Source organism: Mustelus asterias, chromosome 11, assembly GCF_964213995.1.
Source record: "Mustelus asterias chromosome 11, sMusAst1.hap1.1, whole genome shotgun sequence".
NCBI classification, from domain to species: Eukaryota; Metazoa; Chordata; class Chondrichthyes; order Carcharhiniformes; family Triakidae; genus Mustelus; species Mustelus asterias.
The window spans coordinates 11,182,725-11,206,305 of NC_135811.1; the positions used below are offsets into that span (position 1 = coordinate 11,182,725).

Sequence of the window (23,581 nt, forward strand, 5' to 3'; positions counted from 1 at the left end):
AACAAGAAAAACATGTACTGAAATGAATGGAATCTAAGAACTGAACTGAACTGAACTTACACACTCTAAAATCAAAACATATTTCAACCCTTATCTCATCATTGGAAGTGTTTTTCGCAGGCTGTCTCTGTCTAGAAAAACAATCCTCATATCTGCTATTCTGGGAAACTGTTGTTTGCCTGCTTTGTGTACCCTTCAGGAATATAGTTAATATTTAGCTAACCCATCATACCTTCTGATTCTACATGTAGTCAAGTTAGCTACGATTGTTAAGCTGAGCAGAGTTAGCTCAGCCCTACAGTCTAGCATTTAAATGTAATTGTGCATAGGCAGAAATACAGAATCATAGAATCACAGAATCCTACAGTGCAGAAGGAGGCCATTTGGCCCATTGAGTCTGCACTGATCACAATCCCACCCAGGCCCCATCCCCATGCATTTACCCTAGCTAGTCACCCTGACACTAAGAGGCAATTTAGCATGGCCAATCCACCTAATCTGCACACCTTTGGACTGTGGGAGGAAACCCACGCAGACACGGGGAGAACGTGCAAACTCCACACAGACAGTGACCCAAGGCAGGAATTGAACCCGGGTCCCTGGCGCTGTGAGGCAGCAGTGCTAACCACTGTGCCACAGTGCTGCTCTTAAAATGAAATCTTTGCATAGACTGAAGCAAACAGGGCTACACCTACACAGGATCCTTCAATTGCCTCCTTTGATTCGATATAACCATTCTGAATCAAATATATGAAACCTCTTTCAGGTGCAGGAATCATTTGTTTCCTTTTCCTTTTGCAGTCATCATCGTCACTGATGATTTATCCTTCTCTAGTGTCATTAACCGGTTGCACATGCATTTAAGAAATAAGAGTACCCAGTATATCATTACAACAATAACAAACAACAGCACCAGCCCTTACACCATTGGAGCTCCCAATTTAACCTGGCCAACCAGTGGCCCAGCTCCACAAGGTGGAGGGTGGGCGCTGTTTAAGTTTCTCGACTTGCTTTTTAATGTGTCCAGCCAAATTGGTGATATTTTCCGAACTATCGGGTATGTACGTGCAGCACTCAATCCCAATTAAGGCACAGGTGCCTCCTTGTTCGGCCAGGATGTAGTCAAGTGCCATCCTGATCTGTGGGGCTATGGTACAAATGGCTACCATTTCAGCGTTCACTTCAACTCGGGCTTCAGCAGTGTCATTGGCCACCTTTTCCAGGACGGATGCCACGTTGATCGACTCCCTTGCCAGTTTTATAGTTCCAGACCAAGGGAACAGGATAGCAAAGAATCACTCCGTTTCTGTAATTGCCCGCCTTACTCTTTGTCAATGAGGTGGCAAGGGCAGGGAGGTTGTGTGGTGAATATAGGGTAGGATGTACCCCAGATAACAAGATGCCATCCAGGATCGGGATAGCCAGGGATAGGCCTTGTAGTCACAAGTAAAGTAGATACCATTACAGGTTGTAAAGGTCCTGAGTTCCTGGTGAACATCAAATCATTCTCAGGTCACCAAGGACGATGGACAGATTAAGGATATTGCTGCATTGGTGTACCACATCACTTGTCCTCCGATTTGGTTCCTAACTAGCCTTGTTGCCAGAGGTATTAATGAGGACTACGGATGGGGGTTCACGGTTGCATTGTAATTGGGCTGGTACCATCTGACAAATGAGTCCAGGAAATAGCCTCTCCCCTCTCAATCTTTTTTCCTTGCTCCTCTGCCTGAGGTCGCTTCAGAAGACGTATTAGTCCCATTACTTCTGATTAGCCATTCCACTGTTTCAGACTCATTAAAGGGAACAGGATTCAATGGAATACTGCCCTTAGAATGTATAGGTAAATGTACACATACCCAACAGCTGGAGACATTGACATAGGTGTAGGCCATGAATACGAAGATGTTTACCTGTAACTCTTTGGTCGCTTGTTTTGGTTCCTCAGGGCAAGGGACTGGCCAGCTAGGAATAAATAAATGCTTATCATACAAAAAGACAACATAATACTGAGTTGAAACATGTTAAAATGTGGTTATATATACAAGAAGTATGAAAGATAAATGTCCTTAGATAGAGCTAGGGGGTTCTCTTGACCTGTGATGTGTGTATCCAGGCCTTCTTCCCCTGAACTTTGACGGCTGCTTGGGTGCTCAGTAGCCCTTGATAGAGTCCTTCCCACTTGGCTCCCAGAGGTTCCTTGTGTATCTTCTTCACATAGACCCAGGCTCCCAGGACGATATCGTGCCCTCTTTCGGGTGGATCGCCCGAACTGATAACATTTGTCAGGTTTTTACAATATTCCAACAAAGTGTCACTCATCAAATGGCAATCAGCTTTTCGCAAATCAATGGTTCCAGGCAACGACATTCGTCTTCCAATTACTTCAAATGGACTCAGACCCGTGGTCCTATTTGGGGTTGCTCTGATACTGCACAGGTCTATTGGTAGTGCCTGGGGCCAAGGTGTCCCTTCTTGGTGAGATTTACCAAGTCAATCTTTCAGAGTGCGGTTCATTCGCTCCACTTGTCCAGATGATTGTGGATGGTAAGGACAGTGTAAATTCCAGGTGATGTTTAACAGCCTGCAGACCTCCTTACAGACAGCACCTGTGAAATGGATTCCCTGATCGGAGTCAATACTGTTCGAGACTCCGCATCTGGGAATGTAGTCCTTACACCATGCCTTGGCTGTGTGTTTGGCAGTGGATTGCCTTGTCGACAGCCTCTATCCATCTGGAGAATCTGTCCACAATGACAAAGACGTGTTTGTATCCTTGACATGGAAGGAGATATATATATATAGGTGACCTGTAAATTCTGGAATGGTCCCATCAGTGTAGGGGGCCTTCGCTGGGACATTACCGTGATGGGTCCCGGATTGTTTTTCTGACAGACCACACAACGGTCTGCTACCAGCTGGGTGTGTTTCTTGAATCCTCACCCCCACCAGCTTTTCCGAAACCGCGCTGTCATCTGTTGTGGGGCCAGGTGCCCCCACAAGTGGATCTACTATGCCAGGAAGGGCATCAGTGCCTGGGGCGTGACTGGCTTCTCAGTGTCTCTTTGCCTCCAGATACCTTCTTCCCATAACTTCATTCCTGCCTCAATCCATGTCCATTTTTCTTCCCATGTACACTCATCTTACATCTTCTGCAGATCTTGTGTCAGACTAAATGCTTCCAGTTTATACGTCCGGATTGATTCATCCGACCGGGTGGATTGTGAGGCAGCCTCTCTGGCTGCCTGGTTGGCGAAGACATTTCCCTTTGCTTCCTCAGTGTTTTCCTTCGTATGGGCTTTCAAAATGGACAGATCCTGGGGCAACTGTATGGCTTCTAGTATGTCTCGGACATCCCCCCCCCGTTACAGAAAGGTGTACCCACCACCGTAAGGAAACCCCTTTTCTGCCATAACTGACCAAAGTCGTGGGCGACTCTGAAAGTGTACCGTGAGTCCATATGAATTTTAGCCGTTTGTCCCTCTGCTATCCAACAGGCTTCTGCCAAGGCGCGCAGTTCAGCCTGTTGAGCTGAAGGTAGACAGCCTTTTGCCACAACGCGTGGTAGTAACTGCCCTTCCTGCTTTTCTGACACCATTGTCAACATAGGAGGAGCCATCCGTAAAAAGGATGAGACCTGGGTTGGGCAGAGGGTGCCCTGCCGCTAAAGCAGATTCTTCTGTTTCTTTTAGAAGTTCCACACAATCATGGCCTTCTCCATACTCTCCTTCCTCGGGGAGCAGGAGCATAGTTGCAGGGTTAACTGGACTAGCTCGGACAAAATGGAGAATGTGGGCCTCCTGAACTGAGTTCCAGCGGGTCCATCGAGCTGCTGTAACCTGCGATACTCTCTGTTCACTGACAACAAAGCATGGACTGTGTGGGGACACTTGACAGTTAGCTTCTGATCCAGAACAAAAGGTGTGATGGTCATTATTGCTCAACAGGTGGCATCAATGTCCCTCAGGCAACTTCCCCATCCGAGGGCTACCGTATCCAATTTCACTGAGTAGTAGCCAATAGGCCTTTGCCAGTCCCCATGTTCCTGTGTCAGTATAACTGTCATAAATCCGTCCTTTTCATGGACAGCAATGTGAAAGGCCTCCCGTTGTTGGGGATTCCTGGTGCCGGTGCGGAGCACAAAGCATCTTTGAGGTTCCTGAAAGCCTCTCTCTGTTCTTCCGTGAAGATAATAGCTTCCTTTGGCACGTTTTCCTTTTGGAAGGTAATTCAGTGGCTGGGTAAGCTGTGTGTAAGAGTCCACCCAACTTCTGTTAAAGTTGCACAGACTCAAAAAGGATCCCAGTTCTTGGACCATAGTAGGCTGTTTAGCAGTCCAAGTGGCTGTGGCCCTGACCTGGCTAACTTCTCTCTTTCCCTCTGAAATCTTCTGTCCCAGCCTCCCTTTGGACTATCTGTGCTATGTTGATGCAAGCCTTGTGTCCTTTCAGGTGAAGGTGATCCAGCAGGGTGCGTAAGTCCTGTGTGAGCTGTTCTCCCGTGTTGGAGGCTAACAGGATATCGTCCATCTATTGCTTAACCATGGAGGTCAATGTGGTTTGTTCTCGCAAGTGGCTTTGGCAGGCCATGTGAAATACTGTAGAGCTATTGTGAAACCCCTGTGGTAGCCGGGTCCAGGTATATTGTTGGCTGCTGGACCGTAAAGGCAAACCACGGTTGGACCTTAGGTGCAAGCGGCACCGACCAAAATCCGTTAGCCATGCTTTCAGCTTTCATGGCTCCAAAAGTACTGGCATCCATTCCTTCGTGTCCATCGTTGTCTATTCCTGAATATTCCGTCCACACAGCCCTAAACCTTTCATCATATTCCCAAACCTCTTCTGTACCTCCCTATGACAGGCTGCTATTTTTCCCCAGTCCGTTTTGGCGGGGCTGAATACCTGTAGCCACCGCTTGATGGCGTCCCATCCTGCATCTAGTAGTTGTTTGTTTTTACCCGGAGCTGTTTCCATCTCCCTTTGTAGTCACTTTGCCGCTCGTCCGGACACCATTACGGTTATAATCTGAACTCCGTCCCATGGGTGGAGTTGGTAAATAGCTTTGAGACGGTTTAATTGATTCCAGGTCTTCATGCCCCCTTTTTTTAGGGTGTGGCAGGTCCTTAGACCACTTTAGACCACTTATAAATTTTCTCCGGGTCTGCTGCCCAGTGCAGTAGGTGGTCGGCATACTGGCTTTCACGAATTGTTTTACCTCCTGCCGTAGTTGCCTCAGGCTTGATCTTGACCTGTTTTCTCTTTATGGTGCGTGTCTCATGTCAAAAGTCCCTGCTGCAATGTCGCTGCACTCGCCAGAGTCGCTAAAGAACCCTGAGTCTGTTTCTAAGCCAGCCTCGCACCCCTTGCAGCTGCTGTTATGGGAAACTGTTGTTTGCCTGCATTGTGTACCCTTCAGGAATGCAGTCAAATTTTAGCTAACTCATCATGCCTTCTGATTCTACATGTAGTCAAGTTATCTACAATTGTTCAGCTCAGCGGAGTTAGTTAACCCCGACAGTCTAGCATTCAAATGTAATTGCGCGTCTCGCTGTTCCTTATCCATCTGCCACATGCTAGGGTAACCTGGCCAGGACCCAATACATACTCCTTCAGACAGCATTGGTTCTTTACAAGATAGGTTTTTCAAATCTCGGTTCTAAGCTTTAAGGGTTTTGTTTTCGGTATTAAGTCCCTTATTTTCCGCTTCTAATCTTTCCAACTCCTGCTTTTTATTTTCCAACTGTTTGTATACCGCTTTTAGTTGGTTCTTTGCATTGGTCAGATTGCGGTATGTTGAGAATTCTTTATGAATTCATTCTGTTGTCGGATCTGGCCCATGACGGCTCAGGACCATCTTATACGTTCCTTATCCTTCATGCGGGTCGTTTTTCCCCAGACTCTCTTTACCTCGTCCAAGGACCGCTGTCTCTTGGCGGTGCCATAGTTCTGTTCAATCTCAGTACAGGTTTTGGGCAAGTCAAATTGCCGTTCCATATACTCTCTTAGTTGCTGCAGAATTTCATCCTCCGAAACCTTAGGTGGGACCTGCTCACCTTTTACTGTGGTCGGTAACTGATTCTGTGGAGGAGTTTTGGTCTAACTTTTTGCTTCTGTCATGCTGATGGTCATTAAGGGGTAATGGGTCTCAAGCCATAGGCTATTCTAGCCGGGTCGGAGTCTTATCACAGACGCAGCTGAAACGAGATATCTCTGAGTGGAGCCTCGAGCCTTAGTACAAGTGCGTCAGTTAATTAAGGATTGTGTAAAGGGAAGGATGAAACTTACACAATCGACTGAGGACTTTTAATTAAGAGGAGTCCTTACCTCCAGAGGTCGGGATGTAGGTTCAAAGTCCTGGATTCAGTCCAAAAGGCCTTCAGCGACCCTGCTCATAGCACCAGAAACTGTTGGGTCCATTCATTCGTTTGAAGAGATGAGAGGATAGCACCGGTACAAATTTTAAAATGTTTTTTTATTGAAAAGAACTTAAAGAATTAACATGACAGAAGCAGAAAAACAAACTTAGAGACTGGCTTCTCAGGCAGGCCCTCTAGAAAAAATCATGTACTGAAATGAGCAGAATCTAAGAACTGAACTGAACTTACACACTCTAAAATCAAAATATATTTCAACCCTTATCTTGTTATTGGAAGTGTTTTTCACAGGCTGTCTCCGTCTAGAAAAACAATCCTTGCAGCTGCTGTTATGGGAAACACAACGTTTGCCTGCATTGTGTACCCTTCAGGAATGCAGTCAAATTTTAGCTAACCCATCATGCCTTCTGATTCCACATGTAGTCAAGTTATCTACAATTTTTCAGCTCAGCGGAGTTAGTTAATCCCTACAGTCTAGCATTCAAATGTAATTGTGCATAGGCAGTAATATCTTAAAATGAAGTCTTTGCATAGACTGAAGCAAACAGGGCTACACATACACAGGATCCCTCCGTCCCAAATTCTGTTTGAGGCATGAGAAATTACATTAAAATCTATTGATGAGACTAAGGCAGGGTCATGGTAAACAGTCAGGGAGTGAGGCACTTAGGTCGCAGATGCAGTGAAATGTATATTTTGCAAAACACTAACATTGCAGACCTTGGGGATATGCAAGATTTATGGGTAAAGTTTTGAATGGAAAGAACATCTAGGACACTTAATCACATTTCATGAATAGGGGTTTATTCACTATCCAGACAAGATGGATTCATGCCTGGATGTGGAGTCCTCTGTTAATCTGATTTAGCAGTGACCTTTAAGGGAACCCATGGGAACCTTCATTTGAACTTTGGGCCGGCACCTGATGTCACTAGGCAACACGGGAAGTGAGGTCAACAAAGACAGGAGTTAGCTTCCGAATTCTACGGACTAATAAAATGCCATTATGCCAGAGAGTAAGATGCAGTTGACTAAAATATATTAAGGGATTATTGTTGATTTGTGTATATTGAAGATGATTGATTTTAAACTAATGAAAGGTGGGAATAATTGATAAGAAAACCTATAATTCATGGTTGCACAGTGGTTAGCACTGCTGCCTCACAGCGCCAGGGACCCGAGTTCGATTCCCTGCTTAGGTCACTGTCTGTGTGGAATCTGCACATTCTCCTCATGTCTGTGTGGGTTTCCTCTGGGTGCTCCGGTTTCCTCCCACAGTCCAACAATGTGTGGGGTAGGTTGATTGCCCGTGTTAAATTGCCCTGTAGTGTCGGGGGGAATAGCAGGATAAATACGTGGGGCTACGGGAATAGGGCCTGGGTGGGATTGTGGTCGGTGCAGACTCGATGGGCTGAATGACCTCCTGCACTGTAGGGATTCTATGATTCTAAACCATGATTTTCTAGAATAGCTTCTGTATCCTGTATAAGGTATAAACCCTTTGACTACCCTGTCAATCAAGAATCTATTTAACTTTGTCTTAAAAATATTCAATGATCTTGCCTCCACCTTGATCTCTGGGAATGAGAGTTCCACAGACTCACAACCCTCCGAGAAAGAAATTCTCCTCAACTCCGTCTTAAATGGAAGACACCTTATTTTTAAACTATATCTCCGAGTTGTAGTCTCTCCCATAAGAGGAAACATCCTCTTAGTATCCACCCTCTTAAGACCCTTTGGGATCTAATATGATTCAATAAGATCATCTCTCACTCTTCTAAACTCCAATGGACACAAGCCCAACTTATCCAACCTTTCCTCATTAGATAACCCCTTCCTCCGAATCAGCCGAGTAAATTGAAACATTTCCAAAGGGGTATCTTTTCTATACATTCACTGCAATAATCGCTTTTTAAGTTAAGTTCATTTTTTTATTAGTCACAAGTAGGCTTACATTAACACTGCAATTAAGTTACTGTGAAAATCCCCTAGTCGCCACACTCCAGCGCCTGTTCGGGTACGCTGAGAGAGAATTTAGCATGGCCAATACACCTAACCAGCACGTCTTTCGGACTGTGGGGGGAAACCAGAGCACCCGGAGGAAACCCACGCAGACACAGAGAGAAGGTGCAAACTCCACACAGACAGTGACCCAAGCTGGGAATTGAACCCGGGTCCCTGGCGCTGTGAAGCAGCAGTGCTAATCACTGTGCCACCGTGCCGCCCAAGTTTGTCAATGAAATGTTTACACACACACACACAAATAGACACATAACTCATACACACACACTCACAGATACAAACTCTGACACATTCATCCATGCTTACACATACTCACACACAAGCAATCATGCACTCACTGGCTCACACAAATAGACACACACACACACACTGCAGTGAGATGGAGAATATGCTATTTCATATCAACAAGAGGTGTTTTTAACAAAAATGTTAGCTATAAACACCAGATAGAAACTTTGAATATATTCGAGGTAGATTACCCTGCATTCCAACATAGCCTACACTTCAGAGGTATTTCATTGGCTGTAGGGCACTTTGGGATATCCTGTGATAGGTCTGTCTGTCTTTTCGGTGGATCATTTAACCAGGAAGACAGCTAAAGAGTTTGACACTTTGTTTTCACTGCAGGTGCAGAAGAAAATCCAAGTGGAAATTGATAACAACGTTGGATTTGAAAGGACTCCTCAAATGAGTGATCGAGGCAATTTGCATTACTTAAGTGCAACTATCAGTGAAATCCTGCGAATCCAACCAGTGTCGCCGCTCTTAATTCCACACATGGCTTTGGAAGACTCCAGGTAATTACATCCTTACGTCTACATGAACATGAGCTGTTCACTTGATTTTGGTCATTTCTGGACCCTTAGGTTTCTGCTTGTCTAAATGTCCCAGCATCTCACCATTGGGAAAATTCCCTGACTATCAGTCCTAAGTGAATGACCTCTCACTTTGCAGGTTGAACTCCGTCTGTCAGTGTCATACCTATTCAGCTAATCCAACAATGATCTTCTACAACCCTTCTGCTCCCATCTACACTATTTGCTGTGCTACATTTTGATTTGATTTATTATTGTCACATGTACTGGCATAAAGTCTCTTGGGTCAGTGAAGATATGGGTTTTTACTGTCTCCACGAAGGTTTCTGCACTCTTGCTTCTGGTGCTAACCAGCACCGGCTTACAGGTTGCTAGATCAATACAGCCTCCTGCTTCCACAAAACAGCTGCCAGTTATATCATTGTTTCTCTTTGAAGATACTCTCTGTATATTTGGCTGCCTGTCCCCTCGGCTTCTGTTAGTTTGAACATTCACATATCCATGTCTTCCCTGAATGGTACCATTCAAAGTTCCCTTCTGCAAGAGAGTAGTCCCAGCTTCACCAATCTATCCCTGTAACCGGGATTGGATTGGAGAGCGTACACTGTATCCCTACTTTTTGTCTCCTGCCTCCTCACCAATTCCAATCGCGTCAACACACCTAAATCCTTCAGTAAATCTAGAACTTCCAGAATTAGTTTTGTAAGCTCCCTGCCTGGACAACCAGATATTTCCAAGCATGAATAATTTTCACATCTAATATATTTTTTGAAAGGTGAGCATTACACAAGGATAGTAAAACTCAAGACCCAAGTGAGGAGGAGAGAGAATGGTGCATGTCATACACGAATACATAAATGCGAAGTGCTGCGTTTTGGTAGAACTAATGTAGGGAGGAGCTATACGATAAATGGCAGAACCATAAAGGGTGTAGATACGCAGAGGGACCTGGGTGTGCAAGTCCACAGATCCTTGAAGGTGACGTCACAGGTGGAGAAGGTAGTGAATAAGGCATATGGCATGCTTGCCTTTATAGGACGGGGCATAGAGTATAAAAGTTGGGGTCTGATGTTGCGGTTGTATAGAACATTGGTTCGGCCGCATTTGGAATACTGCGCCCAGTTCTGGTCACCGCACTACCAGAAGGACGTGGAGGCTTTGGAGAGAGCGCAGAGGAGGTTTACCAGGATGTTGCCTGGTATGGAAGGGCTTAGTTATGAGGAGAGATTGGGTAAACTGGGGTTGTTCTCACTGGAAAGACGGAGGATGAGGGGTGACCTAATAGAGGTGTATAAAATTATGAAAGGCATAGATAGGGTGAACGGTGGGAAGCTTTTTCCCAGGTTGGTGGTGACGTTCACGACGGGTCATAGGTTCAAGGTGAGGGGGGGAGGTTTAACACAGATATCAGAAGGACGTATTTTACACAGAGGGTGGTGGGGGCCTGGAATGCGCTGCCGGGCAAGGTGGTGGAGGCGGACACACTGGGAACGTTTAAGACTTATCTAGATAGCCATATGAACGGAGTGGGAATGGAGGGATACAAAAGAATGGTCTAGTTTGGACCAGGGAGCGGCGTGGGCTTGGAGGGCCGAAGGGCCTGTTCCTGTGCTGTATTGTTCTTTGTTCTTGTTAAAGACTCAGATTGGAACCAACACTGGTTCTGTTCAAGTAACATGTGCTGGAAATGATTCCACTATCACCATTTCCTCAAAACCAATTTTTATATTTCTTTCCTTATCCCATTGCCACCTCCTTGCACCGTCACTCCTTTTGCCATTGTCTGCCCCAAAGTATTTGCTATTAGCAGGACAATGTATTGGTTTTGGTCTGTCTGCAACTGATAATCTCACATCCTGTGAAATACCTTTGGAAATGCTGGTGATTTTGAACCAGCTGGTACATTGATGACAGGTGTAAGCAAGTCTATTCTAGCTATAGTTATGTATATATAGAAATTGGGAAGAAATACACAGTCACAAATACATTCGCCACTTATATGGATCCCTCACATTAACTCCTGGTCAAGCCAACCTCCCATGGCCCCCTAACATTAACCCCTGGAATTGGCAGCCACTTTAGCAGTGGGGAATCTGATAATAATTAAAATGTTCCCTTATTCTAAAAATATTTAAGCCTTACCTTTTGTCATTTTAATGGAAGGAGTGACGCTGGAAAGCTGATTTTTATATCAGACACACAAACATCTCTCTCTCCACAAACACACACACACACATTTCACTCTCTCTCACACACACACCCTCTCTCTCTCTCACACACACACACCCTCTCTCTCTCTCTCACACACACCCTCTCTCTCTCTCTCACCCACCTCTCTCTCTCTCTCTCTCACACACACCTCTCTCTCTCTCAACACACACACACCTCTCTCTCACACACACACACCTCTCTCTCTCTCACACACACACCCTCTGTCTCTCACACACTGATGCGCGATTAAATCACTCGGGAGGCTAGATCGTACCTGGGAAATAAAGGCTTTTATTAGTAACAAGAATGGAGCATACTATGTAACAATACAATCCCAGACTAAAGGGTCACCGTAGTGCAGTGATTTTTGTTGCATAGTTGCAGTCACCGCAGTGACCCTTTGGCGGAGCCAACTGGAGTGTACCACAGAACAATATCAACAGGTAGAACACCCCAACCCTAACCCCAACAGTGACAACAGTAACATATCTACAAGTACCCATAGTGCTGACCATCTATGGTTCAGTACCCATAGTGGTAACCATCTATGGTTCACCACATTCACCCCTCCTTTATAACAAAGGCCGGCGGGGCAAAAAAAAAACAGAACAAACTGTCCATATATTCACAAGTTCAGTCGTATTGGAGGACCGCACCGTCTCTGCGACCTCCTCAACACTGGCGGTAGCGCCGGTTCTTGTGACCGTGATGACCTTCTCTCCAAGGCAGTGTCCAGTGACTCCTCCAGTTCCTCACGGACAGGTGGACCACGAGGTGGCGACAATCTCCTGGACTCGAGCACGCCTTGAGGTGGCGACAATCTCCTGGACTCAAGGCAAGCTGTACACAGGAGTAAGAGGATTAAGTGGTGGTCCTGATACTGCCCGCGCCATGTCAGGAGGGGAGATAAAGGTAAGGGGTCCCTAACCAGGGGTGTGGGAGTGACAGGGGTTTCCAAGTCCCCTGCAGGCGCCAGATCTCGAATAGAGACCGTGTCCTCTCGCCCGTCAGGGTATGCCACATAGGCATATTGAGGGTTGGCGTGGAGGAGATGGACCTGTTCAACCAAAGGGTCGGACTTGCGGGTCCTAACATGCCGCCGCAGGAGAACAGGTCCTGAGTACATCAACCAAGACGGCAATGAGGTCCCAGAGGAAGACTTCCTAGGGAAGGAAAACATCCGCTCATGTGGAGTAGCGTTGGTTGCCGTACACAGGAGGGACCGGATGGAATGGAGCGCATCAGAAAGTACCTCTTGCCAACGGGTGACTGGAAGACCCTTAGACCTCAACGCCAGTAAGACAGCCTTCCAGACTGTAGCATTTTCTCTTTCAACCTGCCCGTTACCCCTGGGGTTGTAACTCGTAGTTCTACTTGAGGCAATCCCTTTTGAGAGCAGGTATTGCCTCAAGTCGTCACTCATAAATGACGAGCCCCTATCACTGTGGATATAGCTGGGGTAACCGAACAGGGTGAAAAGATCCCGCAATGCTTTGATAACCGTGGCAGCGGTCATGTCTGAGCAGGGAATGGCAAAAGGGAATCGTGAGTACTCGTCAATCACGTTGAAGAAGTACACGTTCTGATCTGTGGAAGGAAAGGGGCCCTTGAAGTCCACACTCAGTCTTTCAAAAGGGCGAGTGGCCTTAATGAGGTGTGCCCTGTCAGGTCGATAGAAGTGCTGTTTGCATTCAGCACATACCTGGCAGCTTCGGGTTATTGACCTGACATCCTCTCCTGAGTAGGGTAGATTCCGGGCCTTTACGAAATGGAAGAGCCGAGTGATCCCCTGATGGCAGAGATCATTGTGGAGGGCCTGTAACCGATCCTCCTGCACACTTGCACATGTTCCACCCGGCAGGGCATCTGAGGGCTCATTGAGCTTCCCCGGACGGTACATGATATCATAGTTGTAGGTGGAGAGTTCGATTCTCCACCTCACGATTTCATAGAAATATCATAGGGCGGCACGGTAGCACAGTGGTTAGCACTGCTGCTTCACAGCTCCAGGGTCCCAGGTTCGATTCCCGGCTCAGGTCACTGTCTGTGTGGAGTTTGCACATTCTCCTCGTGTCTGCGTGGGTTTCCTCCGGGTGCTCCGGTTTCCTCCCACAGTCCAAAGATGTGCGGGTTAGGTTGATTGGCCAGGTTAAAAATTGCCCCTTAGAGTCCTGAGATGTGTAGGTTAGAGGGATTAGCGGGTAAATAAGTGGGGGTAGGGCCTGGGTGGGATTGTGGTCGGTGCAGACTCGATGGGCCGAATGGCCTCCTTCTGGACTGTAGGGATTCTATGATTTTATCATTTTTGATCTTACCCCGTAACGTGTTGTTGAACATGAACGCCACGGACCGCTGGTCTGTGAGCAGGGTGAATCGTTTTCCCGCCAAGTAATGGCGCCAATGCTGGACGGCCTCCACAATGGCCTGAGCCTCTTTTTCCACCACGGAGTGCCGAATTTCAGGGCCTTGGAGGGTGCGAGAGAAAAAGGCGACGGGCCTGCCCGCCTGGTTAAGTGTGGCGGCCAGGGCAAAATCAGATGCATCACTCTCCACCTGAAAGGGGATGGACTCATCGACAGCGTGCATCGTGGCTTTCGCGATGTCGGCTTTTATCCCTTCAAAGGCTAAGCGAGCCTCTGCTGCCAGGGGAAAAGAGGTAGACTTTATGAGTGGACGGGCTTTGTCCGCATAATTGGGACCCCACTGTGCATAGTATGAAAAGAAACCTAAGCATCTTCTCAGTGCTTTGATGCTAGTGGGTAGGGGAAGTTCAAGGAGGGGACGCATACGGTCTGGAACAGGGCCGATGACCCCGTTTTCCACCACGAATCCGAGAATTGCTCGGCGGTGCTTGCTAAATACACACTTCTCCCTGTTGTAGGTCAGATTCAGGCGAGGCGCAGTGTGTAAATATCTAAGGAGATTGGCATCGTGGTCCTGCTGGTCATGGCCGCAGACAGTGACGTTGTCCAGGTACGGGAAGGTAGCCCGCAGCCTGTTATTGTCCACCATTCGGTCCATTGCATGCTGGAAGACCGAGACCCCATTCGTGACGCCAAAGGGAACCCTTAAAAAGTGGTAAAGACGACCATCCGCCTCAAAGGCCATATATCTTCGGTCCTCTGGGCGAATGGGGAGCTGGTGGTAAGCTGACTTCAAGTCAATGGTGGAGAACACCCGGTACTGCGCAATCTGGTTGACCATGTCAGATATGCGCGGGAGAGGATACGCGTCCAGCTGCGTGTATCTATTAATGGTCTGACTATAGTCTATGACCATCCGGGGTTTGTCTCCAGTTTTAAACACCACGACTTGCGCTCTCCATGGACTAGTGCTAGGTTGAGTGATCCCTTCCCTGAGGAGCCGCTGAACTTCAGATCGAATAAAGATCCGATCCTCAGCGCTGTAACGCCTGCTCTTAGTTGCGATGGGCTTGCAGCCTGGCACGAGATTCTCGAATAAAGATGGTGGGGTGATTCTGAGTGTCGAGAGGCTACACGTGGAGCGCGCTGGGCAATTTGGAGGCTGCTGTTCTCCCACTGAAAGTGGAGGGAGTGGCCCATCGTACTGCAGGGTTACACCCCTCAGGTGGACCATAAAGTCTAGTCCCAGGAGTATCGGAGCGCAAAGGTGCGGCAACACGAGGAGCCTGAAGTTCTCATAAACTGTGCCCCGCACCGTTAGGTTGACCACGCAGCTCCCAAGCATGGTAACAGATCGGGACCTCGACGCCATCGAAATTGTCTGTCTGACAGTCCGTACTCGGAGACCGCACCGTTTCACGGTGTCAGGGTGAATGAAACTCTCCGTGCTCCCGCTGTCAAACAAACAATGAATTAGGCGTCCATTTACCTCTATGCCCATCATGGACTTGTCGAGTCTGTGAGGCTTGGCCTGGTCCAGGATGATTGACGCCACCGTTGGGTCTTGAGTGCAACTGCAGGCAGCTGAGATGGCTGATGATGATGACCCCTGCCGGTCGTCTGCGGTCGGTGCCGACCAAAATGGCTGCACCCATGGATCGCACGTGGTCGGTGGCGCTAAAAGTGGCGGCCCCTGCAGGTCGCACGTGTCTTGCGTCTTTGTCGTCAGGAATGGCGGCGCTCGGGAATCGCACGTGGTGGAAGACCTCGAAGAAGCTGGAGACAAGGAGACAGGCTCTGGAGAATCACACGCCGCGCTGCTAAGCTTCGAGGGTGGTTTAGCCCTGCAGACTTTGGCATAATGCCCTTTCTTCCCACACGCGGAGCAAAATACTGTTCTGGCCGGACATCGCTGCCGAGGGTGTTTCGCCAATCCACAGAAATAGCACCGCGGGCCTCCTGGAGCTGCCGCCGTCGTCAGGTCCGAGGTTGAGAGCACAATCGCGCAGTTTTTCGGAGCCGCTGGGTAGAGTTGAGTCGGTGGCTGTACTTGCCACGATGTTCCCACGTGGTCGGTGGGGTAAGTTTCTAGACTTCTGGAGGCCGTTTCCATCGTGTCAGCCAATTCCACCGTCTTAGCTAGGTCTAAGTTACCTTGCTCAAACAGCCGCAGGCGAATATAGGATGAGCTGATTCCCGCCACGAACGCATCTCGGATCAAATTGTTAGTATACTGGGCCGCCGACACTGGCTTGCAGTTGCAGGCTCTGGCTAGCTGCTGAAGTTCGCGCAGGTACTGTTCTGTCGTTTCGCCGGGCTGCCGCCGTCGAGTGGCTAGAAGGTGTCGAGCATGAATCTCGTTTGGCGGTTTGTTGTACAGTTTCTTAAGTAGTTCGATGGCCCCTTTGTAGTCTTGGGCATCGCGGATTGATGAGTATACGGTGTCGCTTACCCTTGCGTGGAGGACCCGCAGTCTATCGGCGTCGTTTTGAATGGCTGTTGAGGCATCGATATAGTCTTGAAAACACTTCAACCAATGGTCGAAAGTGTTCGACGCTCCAGCTGCACGCGGATCTAAGGTAAGCCGATCGGGTTTTAACATTTGCTCCATGGTTTTTTTTTTACCAAAATTTGTTACTAATAAAATTGATGCGCGATTAAATCACTCGGGAGGCTAGATCGTACCCGGGATCTTTTATTAGTAACAAGGGCTTTTATTAGTAACAAGAATGGAGCATACTATATAACAATACAATCCCAGACTAAAGGGTCACTCGGCAGTGCAGTGACCTTTATACTCCTACAGGTAGGCGGAGCCAACTGGAGTGTACCACAGAACAATACCAACAGGTAGAACACCCCAACCCTAACCCCAACAGTGACAACAGTAACATATGTACAAGTACCCATAGTGCTGACCATCTATGGTTCAGTACCCATAGTGGTAACCATCTATGGTTCACCACACACACACCTCTCTCTCTCAACACACACACACACCTCTCTCTCTCTCACACCGTCTCTCTCTCTCTCACTCACACACACACACCCTCTCTCTCTCTCTCTCTCACACACACACACCCTCTCTCTCTCTCACACACACACACACCTCTCTCTCTCTCAACACACACCTCTCTCTCTCACTCACACACACACACACCTCTCTCTCTCTCACACACACACACACCCTCTCTCTCTCTCACACACACACACACACCCTCTCTCTCTCACACACACCTCTCTCTCTCTCAACACACACACACCTCTCTCTCTCTCACACACACACACCCTCTCTCTCTCTCTCTCACACACACACCCTCTCTCTCTCACACACACCTCTCTCTCTCTCACACACACACACCCTCTCTCTCTCACACACACACACACACACCTCTCTCTCTCTCTCACACACACACCTCTCTCTCTCTCAACACACACACACCTCTCTCTCTCACACACACACACCCTCTCTCTCTCTCACACACACACACACCCTCTCTCTCTCTCACACACACACACACCCTCTCTCTGTCACACACACCTCTCTCTCTCACACACACACACCCTCTCTCTCTCACACACACACACACCTCTCTCTCTCTCACACACACACACCTCTCTCTCTCTCAACACACACACACCTCTCTCTCTCTCACACACACACCTCTCTCTCTCTCTCACACATACACCCTCTCTCTCACACACACACACCTTCTCTCTCACACACACACACCCTCTCTCTCTCTCTCTCACACCCTCTCTCTCTCTCACACACACATATACACACCTCTCTCTCTCTCTCTCTCTCTCTCACACACACCCTCTCTCTCTCTCACACACACACACCCTCTCTCTCTCTCACACACACACACACACACACACCTCTCTCTCTCTCACACACATACATCTCTCTCTCACACACGCACTCATCTCTCTCACAGAGAGTATGTGAGGGGGAAGATAGAGAGTGTGTGTGAGGGAAGCGGGAGAGGTTTTCTGCTCAGCAAGTTGTTTCTTTTCATGCCCCCCACCCCCCATGTGGAAAGGTTGGACAAGGCTGCTCTATATGTTACAGTCTCTGGTACAGATAATAAGCCATCCTGCCCATTACACAGACGCACATGGAATCTCGCCAGCTGGAAATACATCCACTGAAAAAAACACTCAGTCTCTTCCTACTGTTAAACCATTCAAACCACCCCCCCCCCCGCCCCCCCCCCCCCGGGTATTCCCTAATCTGTTCAATTTAAATAAACAAATAATAGACACCCCAGAGAGTCCTTTCATTATCTGATCATCTCTTGTCTTTGGGTAAATAGATCCTGTTCTTATCTGAGAAAGTAAGTAATCTCTGAGTCAGAATATTGTGAATATAAATCCCATCCCAAAGATTTGAGTACCAATCCGGGCTGACACTGCGCCGTGTTATCGGAGTGCAGCACTGTCAGGGACACCACCTGCAGGGGGAAGTGTTAAACCGAGGCCTGTCTGCTCTCTCAGGCAGACAAGAATGAACAGTGGGCTTCACCAGTATTAATCCCTCAACCGAGATCAGTAACGATAGGATTATCTGATGATTGGTCAGGTTGCTGTTTGTGGGAGCTTGCTGTGTACAAATTGGCTGCTGCATTTTCTACATTACAACATTGGCTTTCACTTCAACAGTACCCTGATGCCAGCGAACATGTCGGGATGTCCCAAAGCTGTGAAAGGTGCTTTCTTTCAAAGAGATCATCTTTTTTTATATCCACACGGCACAGTGGTTAGCACTGCTGCCTCACAGCGCCAGGGACCCATGTTCGATCACCGGCTTGGGTCAATGTCTGTGTGGAGTCTGCACGTTCTCCCCGTGTCTGTGTGGGTTTCCTCCGGGTGCTCTGGTTTCCTCCCACAGCCCGAAAGACGTGCTGGTTAGGTGCATTGGCCGTGCTAAATTCTCCCTCAGTGTTACCCGAACAGGCGCCGGAGTGCGGCGACTAGGGGATTTTCACATTAACTTCATTGCAGTGTTAATGTAAGCCTACTCATGACACTGATAAATAAACGTTAAAACTCTAAAAAAAAATGCATGGGGTTATGGGGATAGGGCCTGGGTAGGATTGTGGTCAGTGCAGACTTGATGGGCCAAATGGCCTCCTTCTGCACTGTAGGATTCTATGATTCATACACTGAGAGATGCAGGTTTAGTAATTCCAATTTATTGATTTATAGCATTGGTGAGTACACAATCCCCAAAGAAACTCGTGTGATGATCAATCTCTGGGCGATCCATCACGATGAGAAGGAATGGAAGAATCCGGATGCTTTTGATCCAGGTGAGAGTTTTCTAACTTTACAACTTGGTGGACTCAGCGTCAAGTTCAACAATTTCAGTTTGGAACCAATGCTGGTTCTGTTTGAGTAACAGGTGATGGAAATGATTCTGCTGTCACCACCTTCTCAAACCCAATTTTTATGTTTCTTTCCTTATCCCATTGCCACCTCCTTTTTGCCTTGCACCATCACTCCTTTTGCCATTAGTCTGTCCTCTCTCCCACCTTCCCTTTAGTTCTTTCTTCATTTCCCCCTTTCCCAATCTCTAAGCTTGCTACATCTTCAACCGTTCTGACAAGGGCGGCACGGTGGCACAGTGGTTAGCATTTCTACCTCACAGCTCCAGGGACCAGGGTTCAATTTCTGCCTTGGGTGTGACTGTCTGTGTGGAGTTTGCACATTCTCCACATGTCTGCATGGGTTTCCTTCGGGTGCTCCGGTTTCCTCCCGCAATCCAAGGTGTGCAGGTTAGGTGGATTGACCATGCTAAATTGCCGCTTAGTGTCCAAAGATGTGTAGGTTAGGGGGATTAGTGGGGAAATATATGGGGTTATGGGATAGGGCGGCGGGGGTGTGGGCCTGGGTAAGATGCTCTGTTAGAGAGTGGGTGTAGACTCAATGGGCCGAATGGCTTCTTATGCACGAAGGATTCTATTCTATGAAGGAGTCATCGAACTGAAACATTGGGGGGATGAAACTCCGCACCCCACCACCCCGAACTCCCATCAGCATATTTTCCAGTGGATGTGGAGTACATAAAGTAGATGTAAAGTTAAATGCTTGGGATTGCAGGTAATGTCTTGAGGTGGATATAAAGCTAGTTAGCAGATAGGAGGCAAAGAGTTGGCATAAATGGGTCTTTTTCTGATGCTAATCAGTGACTAGTGGGGTTCCACAGGGATCTGTGCCAGGACCCCAACTGTTCACATTACATATTAATGATTTAGAAAAGGGAAGTAGACAGGGTAGATTCAGAAAGAATGTTCCCGATGGTGGGGGAGTCCAGAACTAGGGATCATAGTTTGAGGGTAAGGGATAAACTTTTTAGAACTGTGGTAAAGAGAAATTTCTTCACCCAGAGGGTGTTGAATGCGTGGAATTCACTACCACAGGAAGTAGCTGAGGCCAAAAGGTTGTCTGATTTCAAGAAGAAATTAGATATAGCTCTTGGGGCCAAAGGGATCAAGGGATATGGGGGAAGGGGAGGATCAGGATATTAAATTCGATGATCAGCCATGATCAAAATGAATGGTGGAGCAGGCTCGAAGGGCTGAATGGCCTACTCCTTCTAGTTTCTATGTCACAGTTGGCTAACCCACCACCTTCCTGCTCAGCCCGAGCTATCCCCCATAATGTGGTGGGCAGGTGAGGCATCAGCCAATCTGATTGACCTTAGCCTTTTGAGGCCCTTAAGTTGCCAATTAAAGGCCACAAAGGCCTTTTCCCACCTCTGCCATCATAATGTTGTGTGTGGTGCCCTGTGCTTCCCAAATGTGCCCCCCCCCCGAATGGCCTACAAAACCTGATCCCCCAGTCCCCTAATCCCCCCCACCCCACCTTTCCCTAGGGTCCTTGATCTCTTTGGACCAAATACCCGAGACTCGGGTTAACTGGGGCGGCACGGTGGTTAGCACTGCTGCCTCACAGCGCCAGGGACCTAGGTTCAATTCTGGCTTCGGGTGACTGTCTGTGCCTAGTCTGCACATTCTCCCCGTGTCTGCGTGGGTTTCCTCTGGGTGCTCCGGTTTTCTCCCACAGTCCAAAGATGTGCGGGTTAGATGGATTGGCTATGCTAAATTGTCCCTTAGTGTCAGGAGGATTAGCAGAGTAAATACAAGGGGTTACAGGAATAGGGCCTGGGTCGGATTATGGTCAGTGCAGACTCGATGGGCCAAATGGCCTCCTTCTGCACTGTAGAGATTCTATGACTCCCCTTAATAAAGTTGTCCTCCTGCTTGGGACTCCCTTGCAGTCCCAGCAGCGGCCACTAGTTGCCACTGATGCTGCTGGGACGACTCAGCTGACCGCCAGAGTGGCCAAACATGCTTTCCCCAAGGGGCAGATGTCCCTCCTCAGCTCACTGAGGCCACGCCCAGCATATTATCGCTGTGGGGCAGCCTTTTTTAAAGTCGGTCAGCTGAAGATAGAATTTTCTCCAGGAGGATTTGAGCAATGTGTTCCCCTCCCTCTGCCTCTCTCTCTCCACAGAGGCTGCCAGACCTGCTGAGATTTTCCAGCATTTTCTGTTTTGATTTCAGATTTCCAGCCTCCGCACAATCTTGCCTTTTTTTTTTAGAAATTGTTCTTCAATCAGAACAAATAAATTCTAACCTTATACAAATGTTTAAAAAAATGAGGCAGAAAGTCTCAGCACCAGATCAAACTGCTGACAGAAATCTCCTAAATGTCTACATTAATGCATCCAGCTTTATAAGTATATATTACCTAAATGGGGAGAGACTTCAGGGTGCTCTGGTGCAGAGGGATCTGGGTGTCCTCGTTCATGAGTCACAGAAAACTAGCATACAGGTACAGCAGATAATAAAGGAAGTGAATGGAATGGTGGTATTTATAGTTAAAGGAATAGAATATAAAGGTAAGGAAGTATTGTTGCAACTATACAAGGCATTGGTGAGGCTGCAACTGGAGTATTGTGCACAGTTTTGGTCCCTGTATTTGAGGAAAGATGTGGTGCATTGGAGGCAGTTCAGAGGAGGTTCACTAGATTGATTCCAGAGATGAGGGGTTTGCCGTATGAAGAGAGATTGAACAGTTTAGGCCGATACTCTCTGGAATTTAGAAGAATGAGGGGAGATCAAATTGAACATAGAACATAGAACATTACAGCGCAGTACGGGCCCTTCGGCCCTCGATGTTGCGCCGACCTGTGAAACCAATCTAAAGCCCATCTAACCTACACTATTCCAATATCATCCATATGTTTATCCAATGACCATTTAAATGCCCTTCATGTTGGCGAGTCCACTACTGTTGCAGGTAGGGCATTCCACGCCCTTACTACTCTCTGAGTAAAGAACCTACCTCTGACATCTGTCCAATATCTATCACCCCTCAATTTAAAGCTATGTCCCCTTGTGCTAGCCATCACCATCTGAGGAAAAAGGCTCTCACTGTCCACCCTATCTAATCCTCTGATAATTTTATATGCCTCTATTAAGTCACTTCTTAACCTTCTTCTCTCTAATGAAAACAGCCTCAAGTCCCTCAGCCTTTCCTCATAAGACATTCCCACCATACCAGGCAACATCCTGGTAAATCTCCTCTGCACCCTTTCCAACGCTTCCACACCCTTCCTATAATGCGGCGACCAGAACTGTACGCAATACTCCAAGCGTGGCTGCACCAGAGTTTTGTACAGCTGCAACATGACCTCATGGCTCCGAAACTCAATCCCTCTACCAATAAAAGCTAACACACCGTATGCCTTCTTAACAACCCTATCAACCTGGGTGCCAACTTTCAGGGATCTATGCACATGGACACCCAGATCTCTCTGCTCATCCACACTACCAAGTATCTTACCATTAGCCCAGTACTCTGTATTCCTGCTACTCCTTCCAAAGTGAATCACCTCACACTTTTCTGCATTAAACTCCATTTGCCACCTCTCAGCCCAGCTCTGCAGCTTATCTATGTCCCTCTGTCACCTGCAACATCCTTCCGCACTGTCCACAACTCCACCGGCTCTAGTGTCATCCGCAAATTTACTAACCCATCCTTCTACGCCCTCATCCAGGTCATTTATAAAAATGACAAACAGCAGTGGCCCCAAAACAGATCCTTGTGGTACACCACTAGTAACTGAACTCCAGGATGAACATTTCCCATCAACCACCACCCTCTATCTTCTTACAGCTAGCCAATTTCTGATCCAAACCGCTAAATCACCCTCAATCCCATGCCTCTGTATCTTCTGCAATAGCTTACCGTGGGGAACCTTATCAAACGCTTTACTGAAATCCATATACACCACATCAACTGCTTTACCCTTATCCACCTCTTTGGTCACCTTCTCAAAGAACTCAATAAGGTTTGTGAGGCACAACCTACCCTTCACAAAACCATGCTGACTATCCTAATCAAATTATTCCTTTCTCGATTATTATAAATCCTATCTCTTATAATCCTTTCCAAAACTTTGCCCACAACAGAAGTAAGGCTCACTGGTCTATAATTACCAGGGTTGTCTCTACTCCCCTTCTTGAACAAGGGGACAACATTTGCTATCCTCCAGTCTTCTGGCACTATTCCTGTAGACAATGACGACATAAAGATCAAAGCCAAAGGCTCTGCAATCTCCTCCCTAGCCTCCCAGAGAATCCTAGGATAACTCCCATCCGGCCCAGAGGACTTATCAATTTTTACACTTTCCAGAATTGCTAACACCTCCTCCTTATGAACCGCAATCCCGTCCAGTCCAATAGCCTGTATCTCAGTATTCTCCTCGACAACATTGTCTTTTT

At 47.6% G+C, this 23,581-nt stretch overlaps 1 protein-coding gene across 1 annotated transcript in view; it reads left to right on the plus strand.

Annotated features, from left to right (window-relative positions):
• cyp17a1 (cytochrome P450, family 17, subfamily A, polypeptide 1) overlaps nt 1-23,581 on the plus strand; it is a 49,648-nt gene that overhangs the window by 22,371 nt on the left and 3,696 nt on the right. Inside the window, exons 6-7 of the mRNA XM_078223158.1 lie at nt 9,023-9,192; nt 18,996-19,099. Of these exons, the coding sequence (XP_078079284.1) occupies nt 9,023-9,192; nt 18,996-19,099 (274 nt within the window). The remainder of the gene's footprint in view (nt 1-9,022; nt 9,193-18,995; nt 19,100-23,581) is intronic.